Here is a 24416-nt window from a genome sequence, read left to right as displayed (position 1 = left end):
GGTATGGAATACAGAGGGACTTATAATTTTAAGTGATCTCTCTGGGCTTTCTGTAGAGAATAGGCTACAGGGAGGGACATGAGAGGGAACTGGAAACTGGCAAGAAAGACTGTAGCAGTCCAAGAGAAGGATGACAGCAAATTGGACTAGGGAGGTGGTGGAGGCAGTTGGGAGAAGACTCCACGTCCGAGCTGACGGAACTTGCAGATGGGTTGGATACGAGAGAACAGAAGAAGAGAGAATCAGTGATGACAGCTTTCAGCCTGAGCAAATAAGCAGAAGGATTTGTGTTTTTCCTCAGGAGAGTCAGAGGTGAATGGGATCCTAAGTTCACTTCTGTTCATGTTATGTTTAAGATACTTATTTGACATGCACCTGTGGAAATATTGAAATAGATAGTTAAATGCTCTGACTTGGAGCTCAGTGGAGAGGTTGAGGCTAGAGAATAGAAATTTGGGATTTCTTAGCTCCTAACTGGTATTGAAGTCATGGGACATGATCAAGGGAGAGTGTAAACAGAAAAGGAGAAGTTCCATGACCAAGTCCTGGCCCCTGCAACATTTGGAGATCAGAAAAAGGAGAAGATTCCAGCAAGATGGACTGGAAAAAAAAATAGCCTGTGGAGTAGGAAAAAAAAACCAGGGAAGTGCAATGTGCCTGAGAGAAATAAAGAAGGGATTTCAAGAAAGGGTGAATGATAAATGGGTCCAATACTGCTGCTAGTTGACCAACAGATTTAGTGGCATGGGTTTGCAGACATAACTGATTGTCATCCCCATAAAATAGTTATTGAAAAAATTTAGATAGTTTGATAAAAGTGAAAATTCTGGTCCACATCCCCAGAGATTCTTATATAATAAATCTAGGGTGAGCCCATATTTTTAACAAGCATATCAGTTGATTTAAGTGGCCCAGTTTTAAGAAGTGCTGTGTGTAACAACTATAAAATTACGCTTATATATGGTTTCAGTCTCATTTAAAGAGGAGAGTGAGGGCCTCTTTTACATGTTAAGGAGTCCAAGTAGGAGAGTGCCTCATCATCTGTCTCAATACCCTGAAATTTACCTTAGAAATTCCATCCCTGAGTGGATTTTTAAAACGATGAGCATATCTATCTTATCTGTATATGCTTTGTATAAATTTTGCTTGAAAATGGAGAGACATTTCTAAAGGGACTATGGTTTTCTTTCATTAAGATATAGTTGGCTTACAATATTGTGTTAAAGGCACTCTAGTTTTTTCTTTTTAATTCATGTTTTAATTGGAGGAAAATTGCTTTACAATGTTGTTTTGGTTTCTGCCTTACAACAACATGAATCAGCCGTAATTACACGTATATCCCCTTCCTCTAGCACCTCCTCCCCTTCCCCTCACCCCACCTCTCTAAGTCATCACAGAGCACCAGTCTGAGCTCCATGTGTTATACGGCAACTTCTCACCAGCTCTCTGTTTTATGGGGCTCCCTGCTGGCTCATATGGCAAAGAATCTGCCTTCAATGCAGGCGACCTGGTGGATCCCTGGGTCGGGAAGATCCCCTTTACACACGATAGTGAATATATGTCGATGCTGCTTTCTCCATTTCTCCCGCTCTCTCCCTCCCCCACTGCGTCCACAAGTTTCATTCTCTACATCTGTGTCTCCATTCCTTCCCTGAAAATAGGTTCATCAATCTTTCTAGATTCCGTGAAAGAATGAATTTGAGTCAGTTCTAGTGAGGTGGATGAACCCAGAGCCTGTTTTACAGAGTGAAGTAAGTCAGAAAGAGAGGCAGTATAGTTTATGAATAACATAATTGTAAAGTCAGTGACACACGAAAGACAAGAGGCCCATTCCTATATTTTGAGATAATACGTGAGGCAGGATGAGAATTATCCCTTACACAGTTAGCCCAATAGAGACCTGTCTAGGAACCTAACAGGGACTTCCCTAAAGCATTTATTTCACCAGCGTTATTAATGAGAAACCCACAAACCTTGAAATTGAAGAGGTAGAATGAAGGTTTGCTGGCTTGCCTGCTTGTTCTTTAACCAGAGAGCAAGCATGATCTCTTTGAGGAGCTTGGAGGTAGGTTAAGTTTTATAGCCCGGGTCCCCAGAGCTTTGCGTTTGGGAAAACCACTGAGCACTGACTATTGAGGCAGCCACTGAAGGTTGACAAATAGGGGAACAGCCTGTGAACTCCCCTGTTTTTTCAGGAATTAACCCTGAGGCATATTCAGGGTGCTGGGATAGATGTTCACAACTTACAGCTAACCACCTCTCTCCCTCTCTTCCACAGAGTGTATGAAGAATTTATTAAGTACCACATGTATGCAAGGCATAACCTTGCTATTATAATCCCTTCTACCATATGCTTCTGTTCTTGGAGGATAATGGAGGGAATGCAGATTACAAAGTTATCAATAAGACAAATATTTGCATTTGGTCAGGGAGAGAAGTAGGAATGGGGAATGTGGAGGGAAGTGGGGAAAACAAGAATTTCCCGAGGATCTCAGCACAAGATAGCTTCCAGAAATATTCCTTGAAATACCAGGAATAGGCAGTGATAGCATGATATGCCATCTTTTGTTGTCATGGTTAATTGTATTCATCTTCTTTAAGCCGCCACTGGAGCCGGGAACTGTTTTGTATGAAGGAGAACTGTCACAGTTTGCTGAGGACATAAAGAAATGGAGAGAGAGATATGTTGTGGTTAAAAATGACTTTGCTGTGGAAAGCTATGAGAACAAAGAGGTAAGACATTTCCTTGTTACCGCTGGTTCTTGCAGCACTCTTAAATGTTGTCTGGGTTGATTGGCATGCCCTGTTCTTTGAGACTGACCGATTCAATGAGCGCTAAGGGATTCAGGTATTCATTTCCGTCAACAGACCCTTACTGTGGGTTAGGTTAGTAGGTTCCAGGCATATCGCTGTAGAGCACACAGATGCTTGCAGAGATAGACTTTGAACAAGTGGGCGAGATAGGCTTTGAACAAGTAATTACAAGTGAGTGTGAACATGGAAGGTTCTGCTGAGTGACCAGTGCAGGAAGCTGTCCCTATAATCATGGGGCCTCGAGGTCTGCCCCCGTCACCTTCCGCAGCTCTCCCTCTCTGTTCGGCGTCTCTGCGTCTTCCCAGTCTTAAGCCTCCTGTGTCGCTGAAGAATTATCTATTAAGATTGTGTTTGGATTTGCATGGGTTCCTAAAAATTCAGAACATTTCACACACTTTATTCCATTTATACTTGTGGATTTTTTTCCATTAGCTTTTTTCTGCTTATCTCATTCTTTTCCTTGTTTGTAAAATGTGGAGACAGTGAGGTAACATATGTAAAGTGCCTAGCACCTGAAAGGACCTCAGATTTTTTTGGCTCCCATGTCTTTCCCCATCAAGGGTGGTAATGTGGTATAGATGAAAGAACATTGGGCAGAGAATTTGGAAAACTAAAGTTGAGCTCTGGCCTCCATTAAACTAGAGTGTGAGGCTGAATGATCCCACTGATTCCTTCTAGATCTCATACGGTACACATATTCAGAGAATCAGTCAATAGATTATCAAGTTCCCTTTGAAATGAATAGTGACTATTTATGGATTAAACGTTGTAACCAATTTAAAACTCCACTCTCTTGACTCTAAGTTCAAAACTAGTCAAGACATCCTCCACAGATACTCTGAGTAATCACCTCTGATGCTAAACCGTTAGGAAGAGGCTTCAGGCTGACAATATGTTTCCTTCCCATTTCTGATGGAAAACAGAAATAACATAGAATGCAAACTTATTATACCACTTCCCAGGCATACTCATACCGATTTCTTGGGTAGTCTTATTCTTTCAAACCTTCATTAAGCTAATAGCTTCTCTGCTTTCTCTACTTTAGGATTATTCAACGTTTGATTTGCTCTTTGAAGCAAATGATCAACACAGTGCAAATAATAATGATAATTACAACAAATCACTCTATATTTCATGTGTCCCACTACATCATCCTCTCAGGGAAGCTTAAGAAGAGGCAGTGGAGCATAATGGTTAATATTTTGCACTTTGAACCACACCTTTACCAGTTTCTAGATATATGTGTCCTTGCATAAGTTATTAATCTCCGTGAGCCTTAGTTTTCTCATCTGTAAAATGAATCTTTCATCACGATGTTGTTGTGAGGATTAAACACATGAATGCACTGAAGCCCTTAGCATATGGCCAAGTGCTAGCAGAGCCCAATATAGAGCAGTTGTTGGTATGACAACTAACTGATGTGGAGGAAACACTCATGAACTCACTCTTGTATTTATTAAGGTTTTCATCACGTTTGGCACTAACTGAAGTTTCATTTTGAATCAAATTTTGGTTTTTTTCCCCTTTTCATTTTAAGGTTAAAACTTGCTCCCTTAGCTTACAATTTATGAACTATATTGCTTTTTTTGCTTTGCTCATCATTTTCAAGTAAACTTGTTCTGGTTGCTAAGATATGGTCACTGAGTTTGGTAATAACCAATTTTTTTTTAAACTTGGAAAAAAATGCCCATGCAGTGTGCCATAGTTCCTCAAAGTTTTAATGATATCCTGTTTATTAATTACAAAAGGATTTTTTTTTTTTTAAATTACACCTAAGATGGAATTCCTGAGCGGTCCAGTGGTTAGGACTCCAGGCTTCCACCGTAGGACTGCAAGGGCCACAGGTTCAATCCCTGTTCAGGGAACTAAGATCCTGTATGTCACACAGTACAGCCAAAAAAAAAAACAACTTACACCTAAAAGTTATAAATTAAATATCTATAAATTACCAATTCTTTTATGAAGAATCCAGTTTTGGCTGGTAATTGAGCAGGAAAAAAAAGAACATTCTTATTTTCATTCTCAATTCCTGCTTCCTGGGGCTGGATTCGTCACCTTCTCACCACTGGGTCATTGACAAGTTATTTAACCTCTTTGAGTTTCACTTTTCTCATTGATAAAATGGAGATAATGTCTAATTCACAATGCTGTTTTGAGGATTAAATAATATAACAGATAGTGTTTTTAAAAACATAGATTAGATAACACAGTTCAGATTTGAGGCCAGTCTGAATCAAACTGTTCCTAAACTTTCTCAAGATCACACCATTTTCAATTCTTCTCTCTTTTGCTGTGGGCCCTGATATGCTTGAGCAGTTGATTAGTGGTTCTTACAAGAATGAAAACAGCCTTCTTAGACCTACAGCAGTTTGTTTTGTTTGGGTTTCTTCAATCACTATCTTATTGATGCAGAATATGTTATTGCTACCCTGATTTTGTGGCCCTTATCAACATTATTTTAGGTATTCCCAAGAGAACCACCATGCCAGACTTCAGGTCCCACAGTTTTATGGTTTCAGTTCTCAACTTGCTTGTAGCTTGTTAGTCTCACAATTTTCCCTTGACTTATGCCCTCCCATCAGAGCACGTACTTACATTTTATCTTATCTGTATGTCTGCATGAGTATATCTGTTTAACCAACTGCTTCACTGCTTTCATGATGCCTTGCAATCCTGTTATGTTTCCCAAACAGCAGAGCATTTTGTCTGCTGACCAGAATTGTTCAGATGTCATGGTATTATAATTCCATCCTAGACCATTTTACTGAAAAACAGCCTCATGTATGAGGGCAAGTGGTGGCATATTTTATCATTGTTACATTTTTATGCTTTTGGTAAAAATCCTTAGCAGCCATAATTGCACTTGCATGTCCCACAGTCTCATTAGTCATCAGTCTCCAAGTATTTTGTGCTGTAAATATCTGTATGTGTCATCATTCTTGTGGTTATTAGAATGATTCAGGTGCTAGCATCTGAAATAAGTGTAGTGTGGAATTTCTAGAAGTTACTGAGATTACGTTTCTCTCCTTTGAGAGACGTGTCTACAGTGAGTCTTCCTGAGATTAGAGACTCTGATTTATCATCTTGTGACCATTACACAAAAGTACTGAAACACCCACAAGTAGCAAGTACGTAAACATTTTTTTCACCTTAGCTCCGGGAGGCACCATGACCCATGTCAGGTCAAGTAAAGTTCTACCCTGACTGAAGCAATTGCTCTAGTCTAGAGCTGGTCATATGATTTTGCAAAAAAAAAAAAAAAGCTACATTAATCAAAACAGCATGTTATTGCACAAAAACAGACATATGGATCAATGGAATAGAATAGAGAGCCCAGAAATAAACCCACACACTACAATCAATTAATCTTCAACAAAGGAGGAAAGAATATCCAATGGAGAAAAGACAGTCTCTTCAACTCTTTGTGACCCCACGGACTGTAGCACACCAGGCTACTCTGTTCTCTACTGTCTCCCACAGTTGTCTCATATTTGTGTCCACTGAGTCAATGATGCTATCTAACCATCTCATCCTCTGCCACCCCCTTCTCCTTTTGCCTCAGTCTTTCACAGCATCAATGTCTTTTCCAATGAGTTGGCTCTTAGTATCAGATGGCCAAGGTATTGGAGCTACAGCTTCAGTATCAGTCCTTCCAGTGAATATTCAAGGTTAATTTCCTTTAGGATTGACTGGTTTTATCTGCTTGCAGTTCAAGGGACTCTCAAGAGTCTTCTCCAGCACCATAATTTGGAAGTATGAATTCTTCAGTGTTCAGCCTTCTTTATGATCCAAATCTCACATCCTTGCATTACTATTGGAAAAACCATAGCTTTGACTATGCAGACCTTTGTCGACAAAGTGGTGTCTCTGCTTTTTAATATGCTGTCTAGATTTGTCATAACTTTCCTTTGAAGGAGCAAGTGTCTTTGAATTTCATGGTTGCAGTCACAGTCTGCAGTGATTTTGAAGCTCAAGAAAATAAAATCAGTCACTGCTTCCACTTCCCCCCTTTTATTAATATTTGCCATGAAGTGATGAGACCAGATGCCATGATCTTAGTTTTTTGAATGCTGAGTTTCAAACCCACTGTTTCACTCTTTTCTTTCACCTTCATCAAAAGGCTCTTTAGTTCCTCTTCACTTTCTGCCATAGAGTGGTATCATCTGCATATCTGAGGTTACTGATATTTCTCTCGGCAGTCTTGATTCCAGCTTGTGCTTCATTCAGCTTGGCATTTCGCAGGGTGTACTCTGCATATAAGTTAAATAAGCAGGGTGATAATATGCAACCTTCTTGTACTCCTTTCCCAATTTGGAACCAGTCCATTGTTCCGTGTCCGGTTCTAAGTGTTGCTTCTTGACCTGTATACAGATTTCTCAGGAAGTAGGTCAGGTGGTCTGGTATTCCCATCTCTTGAAGAATTTTCCAGTTTGTTGTGACCCATACAACCAAAGGCTTTAGCATAGTCAGTGAAGCAGAAGTAGATATTTCTCTGGAATTTTTTTGATTTTTTTATTATCCAATGAATGTTAGCAATTTGATCTCTGGTTCATCTGCCTTTTTTAAACCCACCTTATAAACCTGGAAGTTCTCAGTCCATGGACTGCTGAAGCCGACCTTGAAGGATTTTGAGCATAATCTTACTATCTTGTGAAATGAGCACAACTGTGCAGTAATTTGAATATTCTTTGGCATTGCCTTTCTTTGGGGTTGGAATGAAATCTGTCCTTTTCCAGTCCTGTGGCCACTGCTGAGTTTTCCATATTTGCTGACATATGGAGTGCAGCACTTTAACAGCATCATCTTTTAGGATTTAAAATAGCTCAGCTGGAATTCCATCACCTCCACTAGCTTTGTTATTAGTAATGCTTCTTAAGGCCCACGTTACTTCGCACTCCAGGATGTCTGGCTCTAGGTGAGTGACCACACCATCATGCTTATCCGGGTCATTAAGATTGTTATTGTGTAGTTCTTCTATGTATTTCTGCCACTGCTTCTTAATATCTTCTGCTTCTGTTAGGTCCTTGCCATTTCTGTCCTTTATCGTGTCCATCCTTGCTTGAAATGCTCCCTTACTATCTCCAGTTTTCTTGACAAGATCTCTAGTCTTTCCCATTCTATTGTTTTCATCTATTTCTTTGCATTGTTCACTTAAGAAGGCCTTCTTCTCTCTCCTTGTTATTCTCTGGAACTCTGCATTCAGTTGGGTATGTTTTTCCCCTTTTCCCTTGCCTTTCACTTGTCTTCTCAGCTACTTGTAAGGCCTCCTCAGACAACCATTTTGTCTTCTGGCATTTCTCTTTCTTTGGAATGGCTTTAGTCACTGCCTCCTGTACAATGTTATGAACCTCTCTCTATAGTTCTTCAGGCACTCTGTCTGCCAGATTTAATCCCTTGAATCTGTTTGTCACTTCCACTGTATGATCATAAAGGATTTGATTTAGGTCATACCTGAATGGTCTAGTGGTTTTCCCTAGTTTCTTCAATTTAACCCCGGATTTTGCAGTAAGAAGTTTATGACCTGAGCCACAGTCAGCTCCAGGTCTTGTTTTTGCTGACTGTATAGAGCTTCTCCATCTCCAGCTGCAAAGAATATAATCAGTCTGATTTCAGTGTTGACCATCTGGGGATGTCCATGTGTAGAGTTGTTTCTTCTGTTGTTGGAAGAGGGTGTTTGCTGTGACCAGTGTGTTCTCTCGACAAAACTGTTAGCCTTTGCACTGCTTCATTTTGTACTCCAAGGCAACACTTGCCTGTTACTCCAGGTATCTCTTGACTTCTCTTTTGGCATCCCAATCCCCTATGATGAAAAGGAAATCTTTTTTGTTATTTACAAGGTTTGTAGGTCTTCATAGAACCATTTATCTTCTCCAGCATTAGTGGTTGGGGCATAGACTTGGATTACTGTGATGTTGAATGGTTTGCCTTGGAAACAAACTGAGATCATTCTGTCATTTTTGAGATTGCACTGAAGTACTGCGTTTTGGACTCTTGTTGACTACAATGGCTACTCCATTTCTTCTAAGGGATTCTTGCCCGTAGTAGTAGATATAATGGTCACGTGAGTTAAATTCACCCATTCCAGTCCATTTTAGTTCACTGATTCCTAATATATCAGTGTTCACTTTTGCTATCTCCTGCCTTGACCATGTCCAATTTACCTTAATTCATGGACCTAACATTCCAGGTTCCTATGCAATATTGTTCTTTACAGCGTTGGATTTCACTTTCACTATCAGATGCATCCAACACTGAGTGTCCTTTCTGCTTTGGCCCAGCCACTTCATTCTTTCTGGAGTTATTTCTCCACTCTTCTCCAGTAGCATATTGGACACCTTCTGACCTGGAGCTTCATCTTCTGGTGTCATGGTTTTTTGCCTTTTCATACTGTTGAGGGGGTTCTCATGGCAAGAATACTGGAGCGGTTTGCCATTCCCTTCTCCAGTGAACCACATCTTGTTAGAGCTCTCCACCATGACTTGTTCATCTTGGGTGGCCTTGCATGGCTTGGCTCTTAGCTTTATTGAGTTATGCAAGCCTCTTTGCCATGACAAGGCTGTGATCCATGAAATCAACTATACTTCAGTTTTTAAAAAAAAGGGAAAAAAATTTTAAGATTAAGAAAAAAAAAAAGGAAAAAAGGGCTGGGGTTGGTTGTCTCCTGACCTAAAATCCCCAGGGCACAGGCCCAGCTTCAGGTGTGGTTGGATTCACGGTTCCAGTGATGTCGGAACTCAGTTTGTTCTTTCTTCCATCTGAAATCTTTGCCTTCATTCAGCCTAGCTTCCTTACTAGGCCCAAATCTCCATTGTCAGAAACCTTCAGACTTCTCCACAGTAACAAGATGGCAGCCCAGTGTCCTGTCCTCACCTCCTCTCAGAGCCAGAGGCTTTCTGTCAGCCTCGATTGCAAGTCCTGAAGCTCACTATGATTGGATTGAATCAGGTCATGTGATCCTTCCTGACCCAATCGCTGCATCCAGGATATCACCAGTGGAAACTGTAAGAACCTTTCTTGCTGACCCTAACACTCACTCTGATTGGACATGCTGAGGTCATGTGCCCTTCCCTGTCCCAACCAATACAGCCAGAACATAGCCAGTGAAAAATAAAAGAGCATTTCTTTCTTTTTTGGTCCTAGAGCAAGTCCTGATGTTTACTATGACAGAGGCTGCTGGTGCAAAATATAATTTTTGTATAAATGGCTCTTACTCAATGTGGGAATTTCTATCTCTGAGTGTATGGTGTTTGGGTTGTCTATTTCTAATATTCCTGATATTTCCAAAAAATCCAATGAGGAAAAAGTCCATTCATTTTTGCCTTTCCTTTCTTAGGCCTATCAGAAAGGAGCTCCCCCTAAAAGCCGAATTCTTCCTGCTGGTGGCAAGGTGCTAACCTCAGAAGATGAATACAATTTATTATCTGATCGGCATTTCCCAGACCCTATTGGTGAGTTACTGAGCATTCCTTCCCAAGACAAAATTCCTAAACATGTTCTGTTTGGTAAGACCAGTGCTTCTCAAGGGTGGGAGTGGGGAGATTTCACTCTCCAGGGACATTTGGCTGTATCTGGAGATATTTTTGGTCATCACAACTTGGGAGGGTGGTGCAATAGACATTTAATGAATAGAGGCCAATAATTCTTGCTAAATATCCTACAATGCACTGAACTGTCTTTGACAGTGAAGAATTATCTGGCATTAAATATCAATAGGCCAAGGTTGAGGAACCCTGGGCTAGACACACATTCTCCATAGGCAAATGGAAGATATAATTTCTCTAATTTAGGTAAACCTTGTACCACTTCTGTTATTTTAAATCATATTTGGTAATACACAAGTCAGTCACTGTGTTTCTAGCATATAGAAAATGTACTGTTGGTCAGATATCTTGAGGTTTTGGAATATATTGCAAGCTTTACACAGAACAGCAAAAATAAATATGTTGGGCCCAGTCCGTGAAATGCACAATCCCATCTTTCAGTAAAACCTGTCAGAGAATGTTATTTTTCTAATTTTAGGATGATTTGCAATAAAATATCCTAAGTCAACAAAATACTTTTAGTTGGCATTAGACATTAGAGTAACTCTTAGGTACTGTGTAAAAAAGCATTGTGTTAATTAGCATATCTATAAATAATAGCTGAATACTGCTATAGAGAGAGCACTGAACTGAGAATTTGAAGACTGGATTTTCATCTGGTTCTGTGATGCTTATCAAGCATTTTCCTTAGCCATTGCTGAACCTTTCTGAATTCTGCTTCTTCCAACTCTAGGGACTTGAAATTGAAAATCTAGAAGGTTATTACCAACTCTAACATACTTTCATTCTCATTCATTTCACTTTTTCCATGCTGAGAGTGTAAGGGATAATATACAGACCAAATAGAGCGTTTCCTAGAGATTCATGAACTGTGGATAATGTAATAACTCCATCTGGCTTTGTGTAAATCAAAGCACACAATAATTACCTAGTTTCTTGAAGAGAGTCCTGGTTCTTATTAATAGGTATAATCATTTCACTGGAATTTATGGGGGAAAATGTAAAATAATTTTATCAATTGTTATTTCAGTGCAGAATGCTTAGTGTACTGTTTTTAATAACACTGTTATAGGATTAGAACACGAACCATAAACCTAGATTAACAAACTCTTACTAAGTAATTCAAGCTAAAACAACACTTTATGTGTACTATATGTATTATTATATTTTCTTTTAATGTCTACTTACATGTTATCTTGGCTCTGGAGCTGCCCCTAGAAATGGGAATACCAACATGTTAACTCTTTAGAACCCCTTCAAAGAACTTTCCAATGAAATCAGTCAGAACGGATAATACATTTATTGATTTATTGATGAGATCAAATCAGAAGGAATGAAAACGAATAAAAACCACAAGGCCTGGGTGACTACTGCTGCTTGACCCAGAACTTCAGACTGGGTATTTCAGTGACTTTTTAAATTGTATGTTGTGGCCTTCTCAGTTTTAAAAATAGAATATTCAATAGGAGATCATTTGTGATATCCTTGTAACTCAACTCAGAAAAAATGCAGACTGGAAATAATGGCATCTGGAAAATTATTGTAAGAAGTTAAGTGAGTTATAACTAGAGGACAATAGAAATGAATTTTGTGGGGCTTGCTAAAGCATTGAAATGTAAAGGGTGAATGTTGCTTTCAGTTGTTTATACGATATTGTGACATCTTGGAAAGGGCAAGGAGAGCTGTTTCACAAACTGATTACTGTGTGATTCTAATTTTATTGGAAAGAATAAAGGCACCATAAAGATTGGAGGAATTAACTTCACTTGAGAAAAAGCACTAAAGGGTTTATCAACATAGGTCTTCTTTACACAGTAATTAGCCAAAACTTATGGCGTTGGCAAACCAAAGTGCAGTGAAGGCTGGAAATGTAGTCTTTAGTCTATGCAGGTACTTGCTAAACTAAAAATCAGGGATTTGATTACTGAGAAAGAGGAGAGGATAGAAATGTGTTACAGCCAGAGGTCTCTGCTATCGTATTCAATCATTTATTCATTTGTTGGCATTCGTATGTTGATTCATTCCTTGATATTTTGCTTAGGACTGGTGAGCTCAAGATTGCGCTCCCAACATGTACAACTTTGTTAAGTTCAGAAATGGAACTCCCTTGTGTGCCCCAGGGAATCTATTCCATATCTAAACCAATCTCAGCTTGCCGGTAGCAAGACTGTTCTCCAGCTTTCCTTATGGTTATGATCCATTTCTTGGTATGCCCATTGCTTTCAGTTGCCTCTTAGTATGTCCCTCTCCCCTTGCTTCCCTTGAGATAGTGCCCATTATGTGGGCAGGGAGCCCAGAATTCGTTTTTCCTTCTGCTTGTTTTCCACGACTCTAGAAACAAGCTGGGGCTCATTTAAATGAATGCAATATCATAGAAATGGAATGCATGGAGAAGAATAAAGTTTGGACAGGAGATCTGAGTAATTGTATGGCTCAACTTGAATTTCTTGGAATTGATTTTGAAGAAAGGGCTGAAAGTTCTATTGTTTAAGGCTTTAAAAATTTCCTAGGACCTCATAGCATATTTATTCATTTAACAAGCTCTAGTACAACATCTACTAGGCTTGTATGCTATGAGTTGAGTTGAGCATGCCGAGATATGTATGATGGAGCCTCCATCCTCAAGGAGCTCCAGGGCAGTGGTTCTGCTTCTGGGGAGAATTAATTGAAGGTTGTTGTTGTTTAGTCACTCAGTCATGTCCGACTCTAGCCTGCCAGGTTCCTCTGTCCATGGGATTCTCCAGGCAAGAATACTGGAGTGGATTGTCATTTCCTTCTCCTGGGGATCTTCCTGACCCAGGGATCAAACCTGCATCGGCAGGTAGATTCTTTACCTCTGAGCCACCAGGGAAGCCCTAATTGGAGGTGGGGGAGGCTTATCTCACTTTATGTCCCTCACTCTGAGTGTGGGAACCAGACACAAACACAGATCATTATGATATTTTGGGAAGACAAGGTAGGGAGCGCTCTACTTTGTCTCTGGTGGCAGAGGGTGGTGCCAACAAAGTCATCCCAGAGGAGGTGGCTTTTGAACTGAGTTTCCAAGGATAAATGAGACTTTTCTATGCAAAAGTACGGTGGAAGGAAAAGAAAGCATGAATTGCAGAAGCAACATGCAAAGTCATGGGAAGGATGACGATACCTCCTTTGGGAGAGCAGAGAAGAGAGTGGGCAGAAACCAGCACAGAACAGGGCAAACACCAACACTTAAAGAGAAAGATGGAGAGAAGGGGCAGAGGAACCAATAAAAGTGAAAAGGGGCAGCAATGTTTAAAAAGCATGGAGAAGGTCACGCTCCTGGAAGTCAAGGGAAGAGAATGTTTTCAAAGGAAGGGGTAACTGGCTGCAACAGATAATTCCTGATCAGGTTGAAAAGGTGGGTAATAAAAAAGAAGCTGTAAGCCAGCAGTCAGGATGACATTAGTGACCCAGGCTGTTTGGTTTGGGGACTGGTGAAGAAGGAACAAGTCTAGGGTGAGAATAGGGGTTGATAGCATCAAGGCTGCAAATGCTGGTTTGGGAGTGACGGGTGGGGGTGGGGGGCGGGCGGGAAGAGAGTGGAGAGCAGAGAGCAGACCTGGTGAATCAGGAGCTGGTAGGGTGAGTGTCCAACAGGCGAACACAGTGGCAGCCGAGGAAAGACGCAGCTCTGCCTGTGGCTCATTCCAGGTGAGGAAGCTGAGCTTGATTGTGTCTGACGGTCTTGGCCGTCCCTGTGGACGGGAGGTGAGGCCACCTGCTCAAGTGAGGCAGGGGAAGCTGGTGCGGGATGCGAAGGGAGCCTGAACTCTCCTTTTCCCCGACCCTGCAAAGACACTTCATACCACCTTTTCAGCCCACTGGCTTGCCCCACAGTCTGAAGTAAACTCTCACAGCCTGAAATAGGAATTTTAAATAAGACATACACATTTTAAAATGTCTCGGTGTTTTCCATGTTTCCTCAGCGTCCAGTGAGAAGGAGAACACGCAGCCCTTTGTGGTCCTGCCCAAGGACTTCCCGGTGTACCTGTGGCAGCCCTTCCTCAGACACGGCTACTTCTGCTTCCGGGAGGCCGCTGACCAGAAGAAGTTCAGTGCGCTCCTGAGTGACTGCATCAGACATCTAAATCATGGTAGGCGCGGCTGCCTGCTGGTCCCCCGCTGGGCTGCCTTTTCTCGCTTGGCCTGGTCAGTCAGCTGTAGAGTGATTTCTTGAAAGAGCCACAGGTGGTGTTGCCTTGGGGAAGGAGAGGGAAGCTGAGCGAAGTGTGAGTTTCGTACACAAGGAGCGCCGTCGATTTGCTAGCTGCTTCATCTGGGCAGGGTGTGCTGCGTGTGTGTGCTTGCGTGCCAAGTTGCTCGGTGGTGTCCAATTCTGTGCAACCTCATGGACTGTAGCCCGCCAGGCTCCTCTGTCCATGGGATTCTCCAGGCAAGAATACTGCAGTGGGTAGCCATTTCCTCCTCCAGGGGATCTTCCTGACCCAGGAATCAAACCCTCGTCTCTTATGTCTTCTGCATTGGCAGGCAGGTTCTTTACTGCTAGTTCCATCTGGGAAGCCCAGGGCAGGGGAGCCTCAGTGAAGCAGGACATGAAGTAGGTGTCTGAGGGCCCGTGTAGGCAGAGCACCATATTCATGTATATGATTTTGAGTATAATGCCTCCTCCTCCTCTTCTGTCCTGATTGTTTTTTTAAATATTTATTTTAATTTTATTTATTTTTGGCTGTGTCTTTGTTATTGCACATGGGCTTTCTCTAGCTGCGATGAGCAGGCTTCTCACTGCAGTGGCTTCTCTTGATGCAAAGCACAGACTCTAGGCATGGGGGCTTCAGTAGTTTCGGTGCTTGGACTTAGATGCTCCGTGGCATGTGGCATCTTCCCGGACTAGGGATTGAACCGGTGTTCCCTGAATTGCAAGGTGGATTCTTAACCACTGGACCACCAGGGAGGCCCCTGTCCTGACTTTTAAAAAATCTCAATGACATCAAGAATGAACCAGTTATCCCTAAGAAAATCCTAGTCCTTATGACATTTCATTTTTCTCACTTTTATTTCCAAATTGGTTACTCAAAACTTTAGGGTACAGAAGAATCACCTGGAAAACTTGCTGAACAGAATTTTTTTGGTTCCACCCACAGACATTCACTGGGTCTGTGGTGGGGCCCTGATTTTGCTTTTCTAACAAACTGCCGAGAGATGCTGATGCTGTTGGTCCACAGACCACACTTGGCGTGGCATTGCTTCAGACCATGTTGCCTCTATATACCGATTTAATTGTTATGTCTGTAATAAAAAAGACTGCTCATGCTGGTATGTGATATTTTTGAAAAGTTGATATGAATACTGGTTTTTCTGGACTCCACAAGGCCTTCTGTTACAGATAATTGAGCTCTTTGTCATTTGGCAGTTGGAAAGGTAACCAGTAAAGTGTTATTGAGAGCTTACTCTGTGCCAGCCTCTCTAAAGGTATTAAGAATAGAATAATGAACCATGCAAATTCCCTCTCTCTGGGGTCTACATTCAAACAGGAAGGAGGGACAAACACATGCACCAATTCAGAAGACAACTTGATGGTTGTCAAAGATATATGTTACAGAGTAACTGGAAGTTGTTGCACTGGGAAGAATGGAGAAGGCTGGTCAGAGGAGGCCTCTCTGGGCAGGTGACATTTGAGTTGGGTCACCTCATTCTTCTGTGCCTTTATTTCCTAATAAAGCTAACTGCATTGTATACTTTGGAGAAGGAAATGGCTACCCACTCCAATATTCTTGCCTGGAGAATCCCATGGACTGAGGAGCCTGGTGGGCTACAGTCCATGGGATCGCAAAGAGTCAGACGTGACTGAACAACTGAACACACACACGCATTGTACACTTACTTTAAAGTTCTGAGGTTTCCCTGAGAGTGTCAGTTCCACAGAGCAAAAGCCGCTAGTGATGCTTCTCAACCAGTTCTTGATTTTAGCTGGTGTAGTGATAGGAGGCTAATGGAAAAAGATAGTGTCGCTCTATTTTGCTATAGCAATTCTGAGTAACATTCGTCATAATACTGGCTCATAACTCATTAGGGACTTTATAGAAATGTCACCCTTATTGATATCTTGCCTTGTGGTTTTGATGTTTTAGAGAGCAGAGAATTGCCCAGCACTGCCTGCACCATCTTACTCATTTTTTCGATTCACCTGCCTGTCTGTGTGCAGGGCCATGGTCTAGTGTGAACATGCCATTGGCACTGAACACAAGAACCATGAAGTTTCACTCAGCAGAGAATGTTCTCTACCCAGCCAGAGGGGGCTGGCTTCATTCTCCCTCCATGTACATAATAGGAATTTCTCTGGGGAGTTTTTGGAAGCATTGTAAGCCTGCATTTAGAGTCCATTTATGGAAGATATCAGTCGATTCAAAATCCCACTCTGCTCTCCAGTATGTTATCAAAGGCACTGAGATAATGAGGTCTAGTCATATGGCCCTAGTTCTTCTGTGTCACATTCCTCTGTCCAGAAAACTCACTGAGGTTTTCTGCAGACTTAGCGTGACTTGGCAGACCTTCCTGTGGCTCCCGTCAGAACCAGAGACCTTCAGAACATTGTAGAGAACTGTTCTTGATGGCAATGGGCCAATGAGCCCATGGATCTCTCCTCTCTTGCCTGTTTCTTTGTTTTTGACCACACAATGTACCACTTATCTTTACTGAGTCACTTTTTTGGGGTTTCAATCTCTCCCTGTTATTCTTTGTAGGATCTTGAGTAAACCATTAAGAGATTTCACAAACTCCCAGTTAACCATTATTTTTTTCCATAATTACCTGAAGAGTTTAGAAATAGGTATCAAATGAATGCTGTGATAGCACCAGGAACCCAGAAGGGGCTACGGAGAGCCTGCTGACCTCCATCCCCAGGCGACTGGGGTCTGGGCTGTACGCTTGTATTGTTGTCGATGGGCTCTCAGGCCAGGAAGTGCTGCTGCTGAGAATTAGGTCTGAGATATCCTAGCAGCATCATATCTGTCCATTCACAGGTCCTCAGGGATCTTTGTTCCCTAGTTTTATTGAGAGATAATTGACATATAGCATTGTTATTAGTTTCAGGTGTACAATGTAATGTTTTAATATATGATCATTGTAAAATGATCAGCACAAGTTTAGTTAACACCTGTTAACTCAAGAAGTTAACAGAATTTTTTTCTCATGAGATCTTTTAAGATCTCTTCTCTTAGCAACTTTGTAATATACAATACAGTATTGTTAACGATAGTCACCATGCCGTACAGTACATCCCCTGATTTTATTTTATAGCTGGAAGTTTGTACATTTGACCCCCTTCATTCATCCTACCCCCATCTCCCCTGGAAACAACCAATCTGTTCTCTGCTTCTATGAGTTCAGTTTTTTTTTTTTTTTTTCACGATTCCACATGTAAGTGAGATCGTACAGTATTTGTTTCTCTCTGTCTGACTTATTTCACTTAGCATAATGCCCTCAAGAGATCTTTCAGGGAAGATCATCTTATTACCTTCGTGGTGAGTTCCCCCCAGGATTTCTGTCACTTGGTGGGGTGGGGGGGTGGTCCCAGGATACCTCCTGCTGTGCTCAAATTCCCACCACACAGTCCAGGTCACTTACCCTGGGAGTTCTGGGTTCAAACTGGTCTAGGTACCCATGTCCATCCATCCTGAATCTGGAACTACTTCTTCTCTTCCTGCTTATGGAGGGGGTTTGTCCATATTTAACCCTGACAAAGGACCCAATTACACCCTACTCTTGGACAATAAGGCTATATTCCAAGGCAGGTAAGAACAAGTAGAGAGCTGTCTGCTCCTCTTTCCTTCAAGAGACAGTGCTTCCTTTGGGTGCCTCAAAGATTATTTACACTCCTAAGAAGCACAGAGGTATGTGTGTATGTGTGTGTGGTTGTTATTTTTTAAAATTTTTATTTATTTAAATATTTACATATTTATTTATTTATTTTTGGCTGCATTGGGTCTTAGTTGCAGCATGCGGGCTTCTCTCTAGTTGTAGAGTGCAGGCTTAGCCGTCCACAGCATGTGGGATATTAGTTCTCAGTCCAGGAATTGAACCTATATCCCCTGCATTGAAAAGCAGATTCTTAACATCTGGATCACCAGGGAAGCCTCTGTTGTTTTTATTTTTGACACTCTTTCATTGAGCAGGCATAAGAAAATTCCACAAGAGTAATCTTTAGCATCCCCCTTCCAACACACTGGACTAAATATGAAGCCCATTGTGGGAGGGGGAAAGGGGAGGAGAAATTTCCCCTTTAGTTCTTTTGGCTGGCAGTTAAAATAACAGAAGATAGATTAACAGTAGAAAACCAAATTTATAACCTGTGGATGGGGAATTCACTTAAGTGTGAAGAATTTCAAAGATAGCAAGATATGGTGAGATTTATATATATTCTGAACTATGGAGAAGGAAGTGGGCGGTCTGAAGCTTCAAAGGGAAGTAGGTAATTCAGGGTTCTAAATTCATAGGAAGCTAGCAGTGTTAATATTTGGTGAACAAATGTTTGCTGGGCCATCTAAAGACAGTGAAACACACCCATCAACAAAGGAATGGATAAAGAGGATGTGGTACATAAATACAATAGAATATCATGCAGCCATCAAAAAGAATGAAATAATACCATTTGCAGCAACATGGATAGACCTAGAAAGTATCATACTGAGTGAGTCAGAGAAGCAGAAACATCCCTTATATGCAGAATCTAAAAGGACATGAACAGATGAACTTATTTACAAAACAGAAGCAGACAGATTCACAGAGAACGAACTCATGGTTGCCAGGGGCAAGGAAGGGGAGAAGGGATAGTTAGAGAGTTTGAGATGGACCAGTATTCACACTGCTATATTCAAAATGTAGAGCCACAAGAACCTATTGTATAGAAATAAGAACTGCTCAGTGTTATGTGGCAGCCTGGATGGGAGAGAGGTTTGGGGGAGACTGGATACATGTATATGTATGGCTGAGTCTTTTTGCTGTCCACCTAAAACTATCATGACAATGTTAATCAGCTATACTCCAATACAAAGTAAAAAGTTAAAAATGACCATGGGACACAGAGAGGACTTTGATCAAAAGGCTTTACTAGGTTCCTGTCTACCACACCTAATACTTTACTACACTTATCTATGGTGGTATCTTCTTTCTAGGACAGTCCGCCTACCTTAATTCTTTTAGTCAGTAAAGGGGAAGTTAAGAGGCTCTTCCTGAATCTTTTGGGGCTTTGATTGTTTTCAGCTCAAAAGAATCCTCATACTAGAGTGGCACAGTTTGGGCTGCCAGTACGTAATCAGTCCCATCGCACGACACGTGCCTCAAGCAATTGCTCTCCTCTCTCCTTTTGGAATTTTACTGCAGTGCCTTGTCCCAGATGGGAGAAGTCAAGTGTTCTAAATGCCCACTGCTCCAAAAATGAGTCTTATATAAAGCCAAGATGTTCTAAGACAGTCCTGTTGTCCAAAATTCTATTCATAATTGTAGTTTGCAAAATATGATCCTTGTAGTTACAGAGATGTTGTCATTGTTCAGTCACTTAGTTGTGTCTGACTCTTTGCGACCCCACGGACTGCAGCACACCAGGCTTCCCTGTCCTTCACCATCTTCCGGAGCTTGCTCAAACTCATGGGCCATTGAGTTGGTGATGCCATCCAACCATCTCGTCCTCTGTTGTCCCCTTCTCCTTCTGCCTTCTATCTTTCTCAGTATCAGGGTCTTTTCCAGTAAGTCGCCTCTTCACATCAGGTAGCTAAAGCATCAGTCTTTCCGATGAATATTCAGGGTTGATTTCCTTTAGGATTTACTGGTTTGATTTCCTTGCTGTCCAAGGGACTCTCAAGAGTCTTCTCCAACACCATTGCAAAATATGGTCCTTGTAGTTACAGAGTTGTAGTTAAAACTATTAGCATACATAAAGGGCTGTACACATGCAATGTGGAATAATGATCATTATCAATGTGAATTCTGTCCTCCCAGCTCAGGAAAAACATTCCTTGGCATAAGAATTTTCAGGAAGGGGGAGAAGTGTTCCTGGCAGGAGGAATAGGATTTGTTGGGGCTGGAAGAGAGTCAAAGCATAGACTATCAGAGGAACTAAAAGAATTTCATGTGGCTGATGCTCAGAGAGGAGAGAGATGCCAAGTGAGGATCGAGAGATGGAGTCAGACTATAAAGGGCTGTGTGAAGCATATTAAGGGATTTGCACTTTATTCGAGTACCAGTTGGAAACCATTGAAGGGTTCCAAGCACAGAAGCAACTCAGTCATATTTTCATGCTAGGAAGGTCACACACACTGGCTGCTGCGTGGGCAGTGGATGGAAGGTAGCCACTGGGATGCCAGGAGGCCACTTAGGCAGCTTTGGCAGGCAACAGATAGTGGTGACTTGCACCAACAAGGTAGCTTGCCACAGTGGAGGTGGCAAGAGGTGGCTGAATGAGAGAGATCTCCAGAAGTAGAATCAACAGAACTTAAGGATAGATCATGTGCAGACTGAGGTGGTGGGAGAACCCAAGGAAGAACTCCAGTTTTCTGCCTTTCTCTGAGATGGTAGGCACCTTCTGTGAAAGAGGAGCAGGCTTCAGTGACTTCCCTGGTCAGCCAGTGGCTAAGACTCCATGCTTCCAGTGCAGGGGGCCTGGGTTCAACCCCTGGTTAGGCAATTAGATCCCACATGCCCCAGTTGAAAGATCCCAAATCTTGCAACTAAGATCGAAGATTCTACGTGCTGCAGCTAAGACCTGGCATAGCCAAATTAATTAATTAATTAAAAAAAAAAAAAAAGAGGAGCAGTTTCCAGGGGAAGTTTGTGTTGAGTGTTGCAGGTGTTGAGCTGGGGAAGTCTAGGGACATCCAGGTGAGAGAGTCTTGTAGACGGATGCCCGGACAATGCTGGAGAGCAGGAGCACAGTCCCGAGTGCAGACACAGGTGGGAAGTCAACAGCCTGCATGTGGTCATCGAAGCCACGACTAACCTTGGAGAGAGGATATAACTTTTAAGCTCCTCGAAGACAGAGGAGAAGCTGTTGACTGAAGGCCTGGCACCTGGCTCTACAAATATATCGCCCCTCCATCCTCAGGTATGGTTGCAAATATGCCCATGGAGGGCAAAGTATGGGGAGTGTGTTGAGGTAGCCTACAGATGTTTGCACCCCAAATCTGTAAACATTAATGCAAAATAGGTGGGTGATCTTGTGTTAAATACTAACTTCACTCACTACATGGATCTGTGATTTTACCGTTAAACATTTAAGCAACGTGTTCATTAGGAATACCAAGTCCATGTGAAATTCAGTAACTCATTTAGGCTCTTTGACTCCCCCACTCAATTGCCAATGTCTCTTCTGTAGTTTATTTCAAGTTCACTACTACCAACCTGCTTTGGACTCATAAAAAACGTTCTAAGAGGCTTTCAGCTGATTTTACTTTTCCCAATTACTTCCATCTCCTTTCACGTGTAATGGTCAGATAAATCATATTTAAACACAATTGTTTTTATTAAAAGCCTTCAGTGGCACTGCCATTTTCAAAAAAATGAAGCACTTTATTCCAAAGAGACTGGTTGTGTGTGCCTGATTTCCTCCTCTTCTCAAGTACAAGCTTCCTCTCCCCCAACCTTGCTGCCCTACCACTCCCACATGCTTTTAATGGAAGCTTTACCTAGACATTTTGGACCTTCACATACACCTGAAACATTTCATTCCTCACCTCTTCACCTCTCTTGCTCCTTTAAGAACAAGCTTCAGACTGACCCCTGCCGTGAAGGCCCCAAGAATAACTTCACTTGTGTCTATTATCTGTTCCAGTGATTGGATGCCTACGATGTTCATTTTCATGTCTGGGTACCTAGTTCTCTAACTCTATTGTAAATTCCTAAAGGTAAATCTTGCACCATCCTGTGCCCCTCTGTGCGCTTGCATGCTGAGTTGCTTCAGTTGTGTCTGACTCTGTGCAATCCTATGGACTGTAGCCTGCCGGGCTCCTCTGTCCACGGGATTCTGCAGGCAAGAATACTGGAATGGGTTGCCATGTCCTCCTCCAGGGGATCTTCCTGACCCAGGGATCAAACCCACGTCTCTTACGTCTCCTGCATTGGTAGGTGGGTTCTTTACCACTAGCTCCACCTGGGAAGCCCTTGTGTCCTGCAGTGCTCAGGTAAATATCTTGTGTTTCTTAAAATGGTTCAAAGACACTAATGAATTAACAACGAAAGTAAAGCTGATTTCAGAATTTGTGTGATTTTTAGAGATGATAATTATAAATGTGGTTTGGCCTAATTCATGAATACACTGGCATGAGTAAGTGAAGGAATTGTCAGTATAAAGCATAAAGGATTTGAGTGATAAAGGAGTCACACGTTAGGGCGTCATCACTGGAAGAAGGTGATTCTGGAACGAAGGTGGAATGCTGGCAAAGTTTTGCTCAACAGTACTCTGCGAGCTTGAAGAACAGCCAGGACTGCCACTACACAAACACCAGTTGCTGTCATCATAAAGAGGGCACAGGAGAATATCTGGGAAGCATAAGGGCCCCTGAATTGGAAAAGACAGTATTAATATATAAAAAGTCACGTCTTTCTTGATGAAGAGAACACAATTATGTAAAGACACTTCGCAGACTTCTGCTTTAACTGGGACTAGTTCAATCACGTATTACATTTATGTCATCCAAGGGTGTGTGTGATGGAGTGAGTTAGGCTGAATGTGGAGCTGTAATAGTGATTAAACTTTGGAATCAGTTGCTGTCAGAGTTGTATGCCTTGAGCTCTTATCCCAGAAATCCCATGTCAAATCAAATGCCTGTGTTAGATTGGATTTTGACACTTGCACATTTTAAGTGTTCAATTAATGCTGCTGAATTAAATTGAAGTTTAAAACAGAAAAGAGTCATATAATTCAAATTAGCTAGAGCAAATCCTTTTTGGTGTGTTTATTTGAACACCCATCACCACTTATGAAACAAGTTTATTACTTGAGGGACTAAGTGTCTGATATGGGCATCAATCAATTTTAACTGAAAATATACAGTGACTTTTCCTTTTGATATTTGAAAACATATTTCTGGTTTTATGGTGTGTGCTTATATTTGTATACACACATATCTATGAATTAGAGAATTCTAACTGTGCTTGGGGATCCTAGGTGGCTCAGTGGTAAAGAATCAGCCTGCCAAGGCAAGAGATGTTGTAGACGAGGGTTCCATCCCTGGGTCAGAAAGATCTCCTAGGGAAGGAAATGGTAACCCACTCCAGTGTTCTTGTCTGGGAAATCCCACAGAGGAGCCTGGGGGGCTATAGTCCATAGAGTCGCAGAGTTGGGCACGACTGAGAGGCTGAGTACACATACACGCAGTGGTGATTGGACTCTTTTGGACACTTTACTACAAATGAATGATGTTTGGACATAAATGAAAGTACATTTTTTATAAACATCTCTTTGAATGCTTTTACTTATAAAAAGAATTTCATTGTCCACATGTGTTTCAATGCATTAAAACCTCTAGTGTTGTAAGCAAAAATGTTTGCTAATTACTGTAGACATCAATTTCCAGTTTTCATAGACTGTCCCCAACAAAAACTTTTAAAGGATTCTCTCTGCTTGGAGACTGGTCTCTTCTTGAGTTAGTGTGCCCTTTGCCTTACACAGGTAATACTCAACATATTCTGAATATGTGACATTCGTATGTGAATGTCATTTTTTCTTAAGACGTTATCATTTCCCCCTCTCTGACCCTTGTTTACTATTCATAAAACTCTAAATTTGGAAAGGATCTTAGTGATCACCTGTTGCATCCCTTCAGAGTTTATGATAAGGATCAGATAGTAACTTACTTGTCCAAGGTCACAGCTAGTGAGTGGTAGAAGAGCAGTTGTCCTGACACCTAGTCTTTGACATCTCAGTTAAACATACCATATTGCCTTTCCAACATTACTTTTAAAAAAAGTTATTTACTTATTTATGGCTGCTCTGGGTCTTCATTGCTCCATGCGGGCTTTCTCTAGTTGTGGCAAGCACGGGCTACTCTTCTTTGTGGTGCACAGTCTTCTCATCGCAGTGGCTTCTCTTCT

At 41.6% G+C, this 24416-nt stretch overlaps 1 protein-coding gene across 1 annotated transcript in view; it reads left to right on the top strand.

Annotated features, from left to right (window-relative positions):
• The window catches only part of NIBAN1 (niban apoptosis regulator 1), a 171613-nt gene that overhangs the window by 74184 nt on the left and 73013 nt on the right, over positions 1-24416 (top strand). Inside the window, exons 3-5 of the mRNA XM_043922947.1 lie at positions 2602-2733; positions 10148-10262; positions 14300-14467. Of these exons, the coding sequence (XP_043778882.1) occupies positions 2602-2733; positions 10148-10262; positions 14300-14467 (415 nt within the window). The remainder of the gene's footprint in view (positions 1-2601; positions 2734-10147; positions 10263-14299; positions 14468-24416) is intronic.

The sequence above is a fragment of the Cervus elaphus genome, chromosome 14 (genome assembly GCF_910594005.1).
Source record: "Cervus elaphus chromosome 14, mCerEla1.1, whole genome shotgun sequence".
NCBI lineage: Eukaryota > Metazoa > Chordata > Mammalia > Artiodactyla > Cervidae > Cervus > Cervus elaphus.
This window is presented reverse-complemented; position numbering and strand designations above follow the sequence as displayed.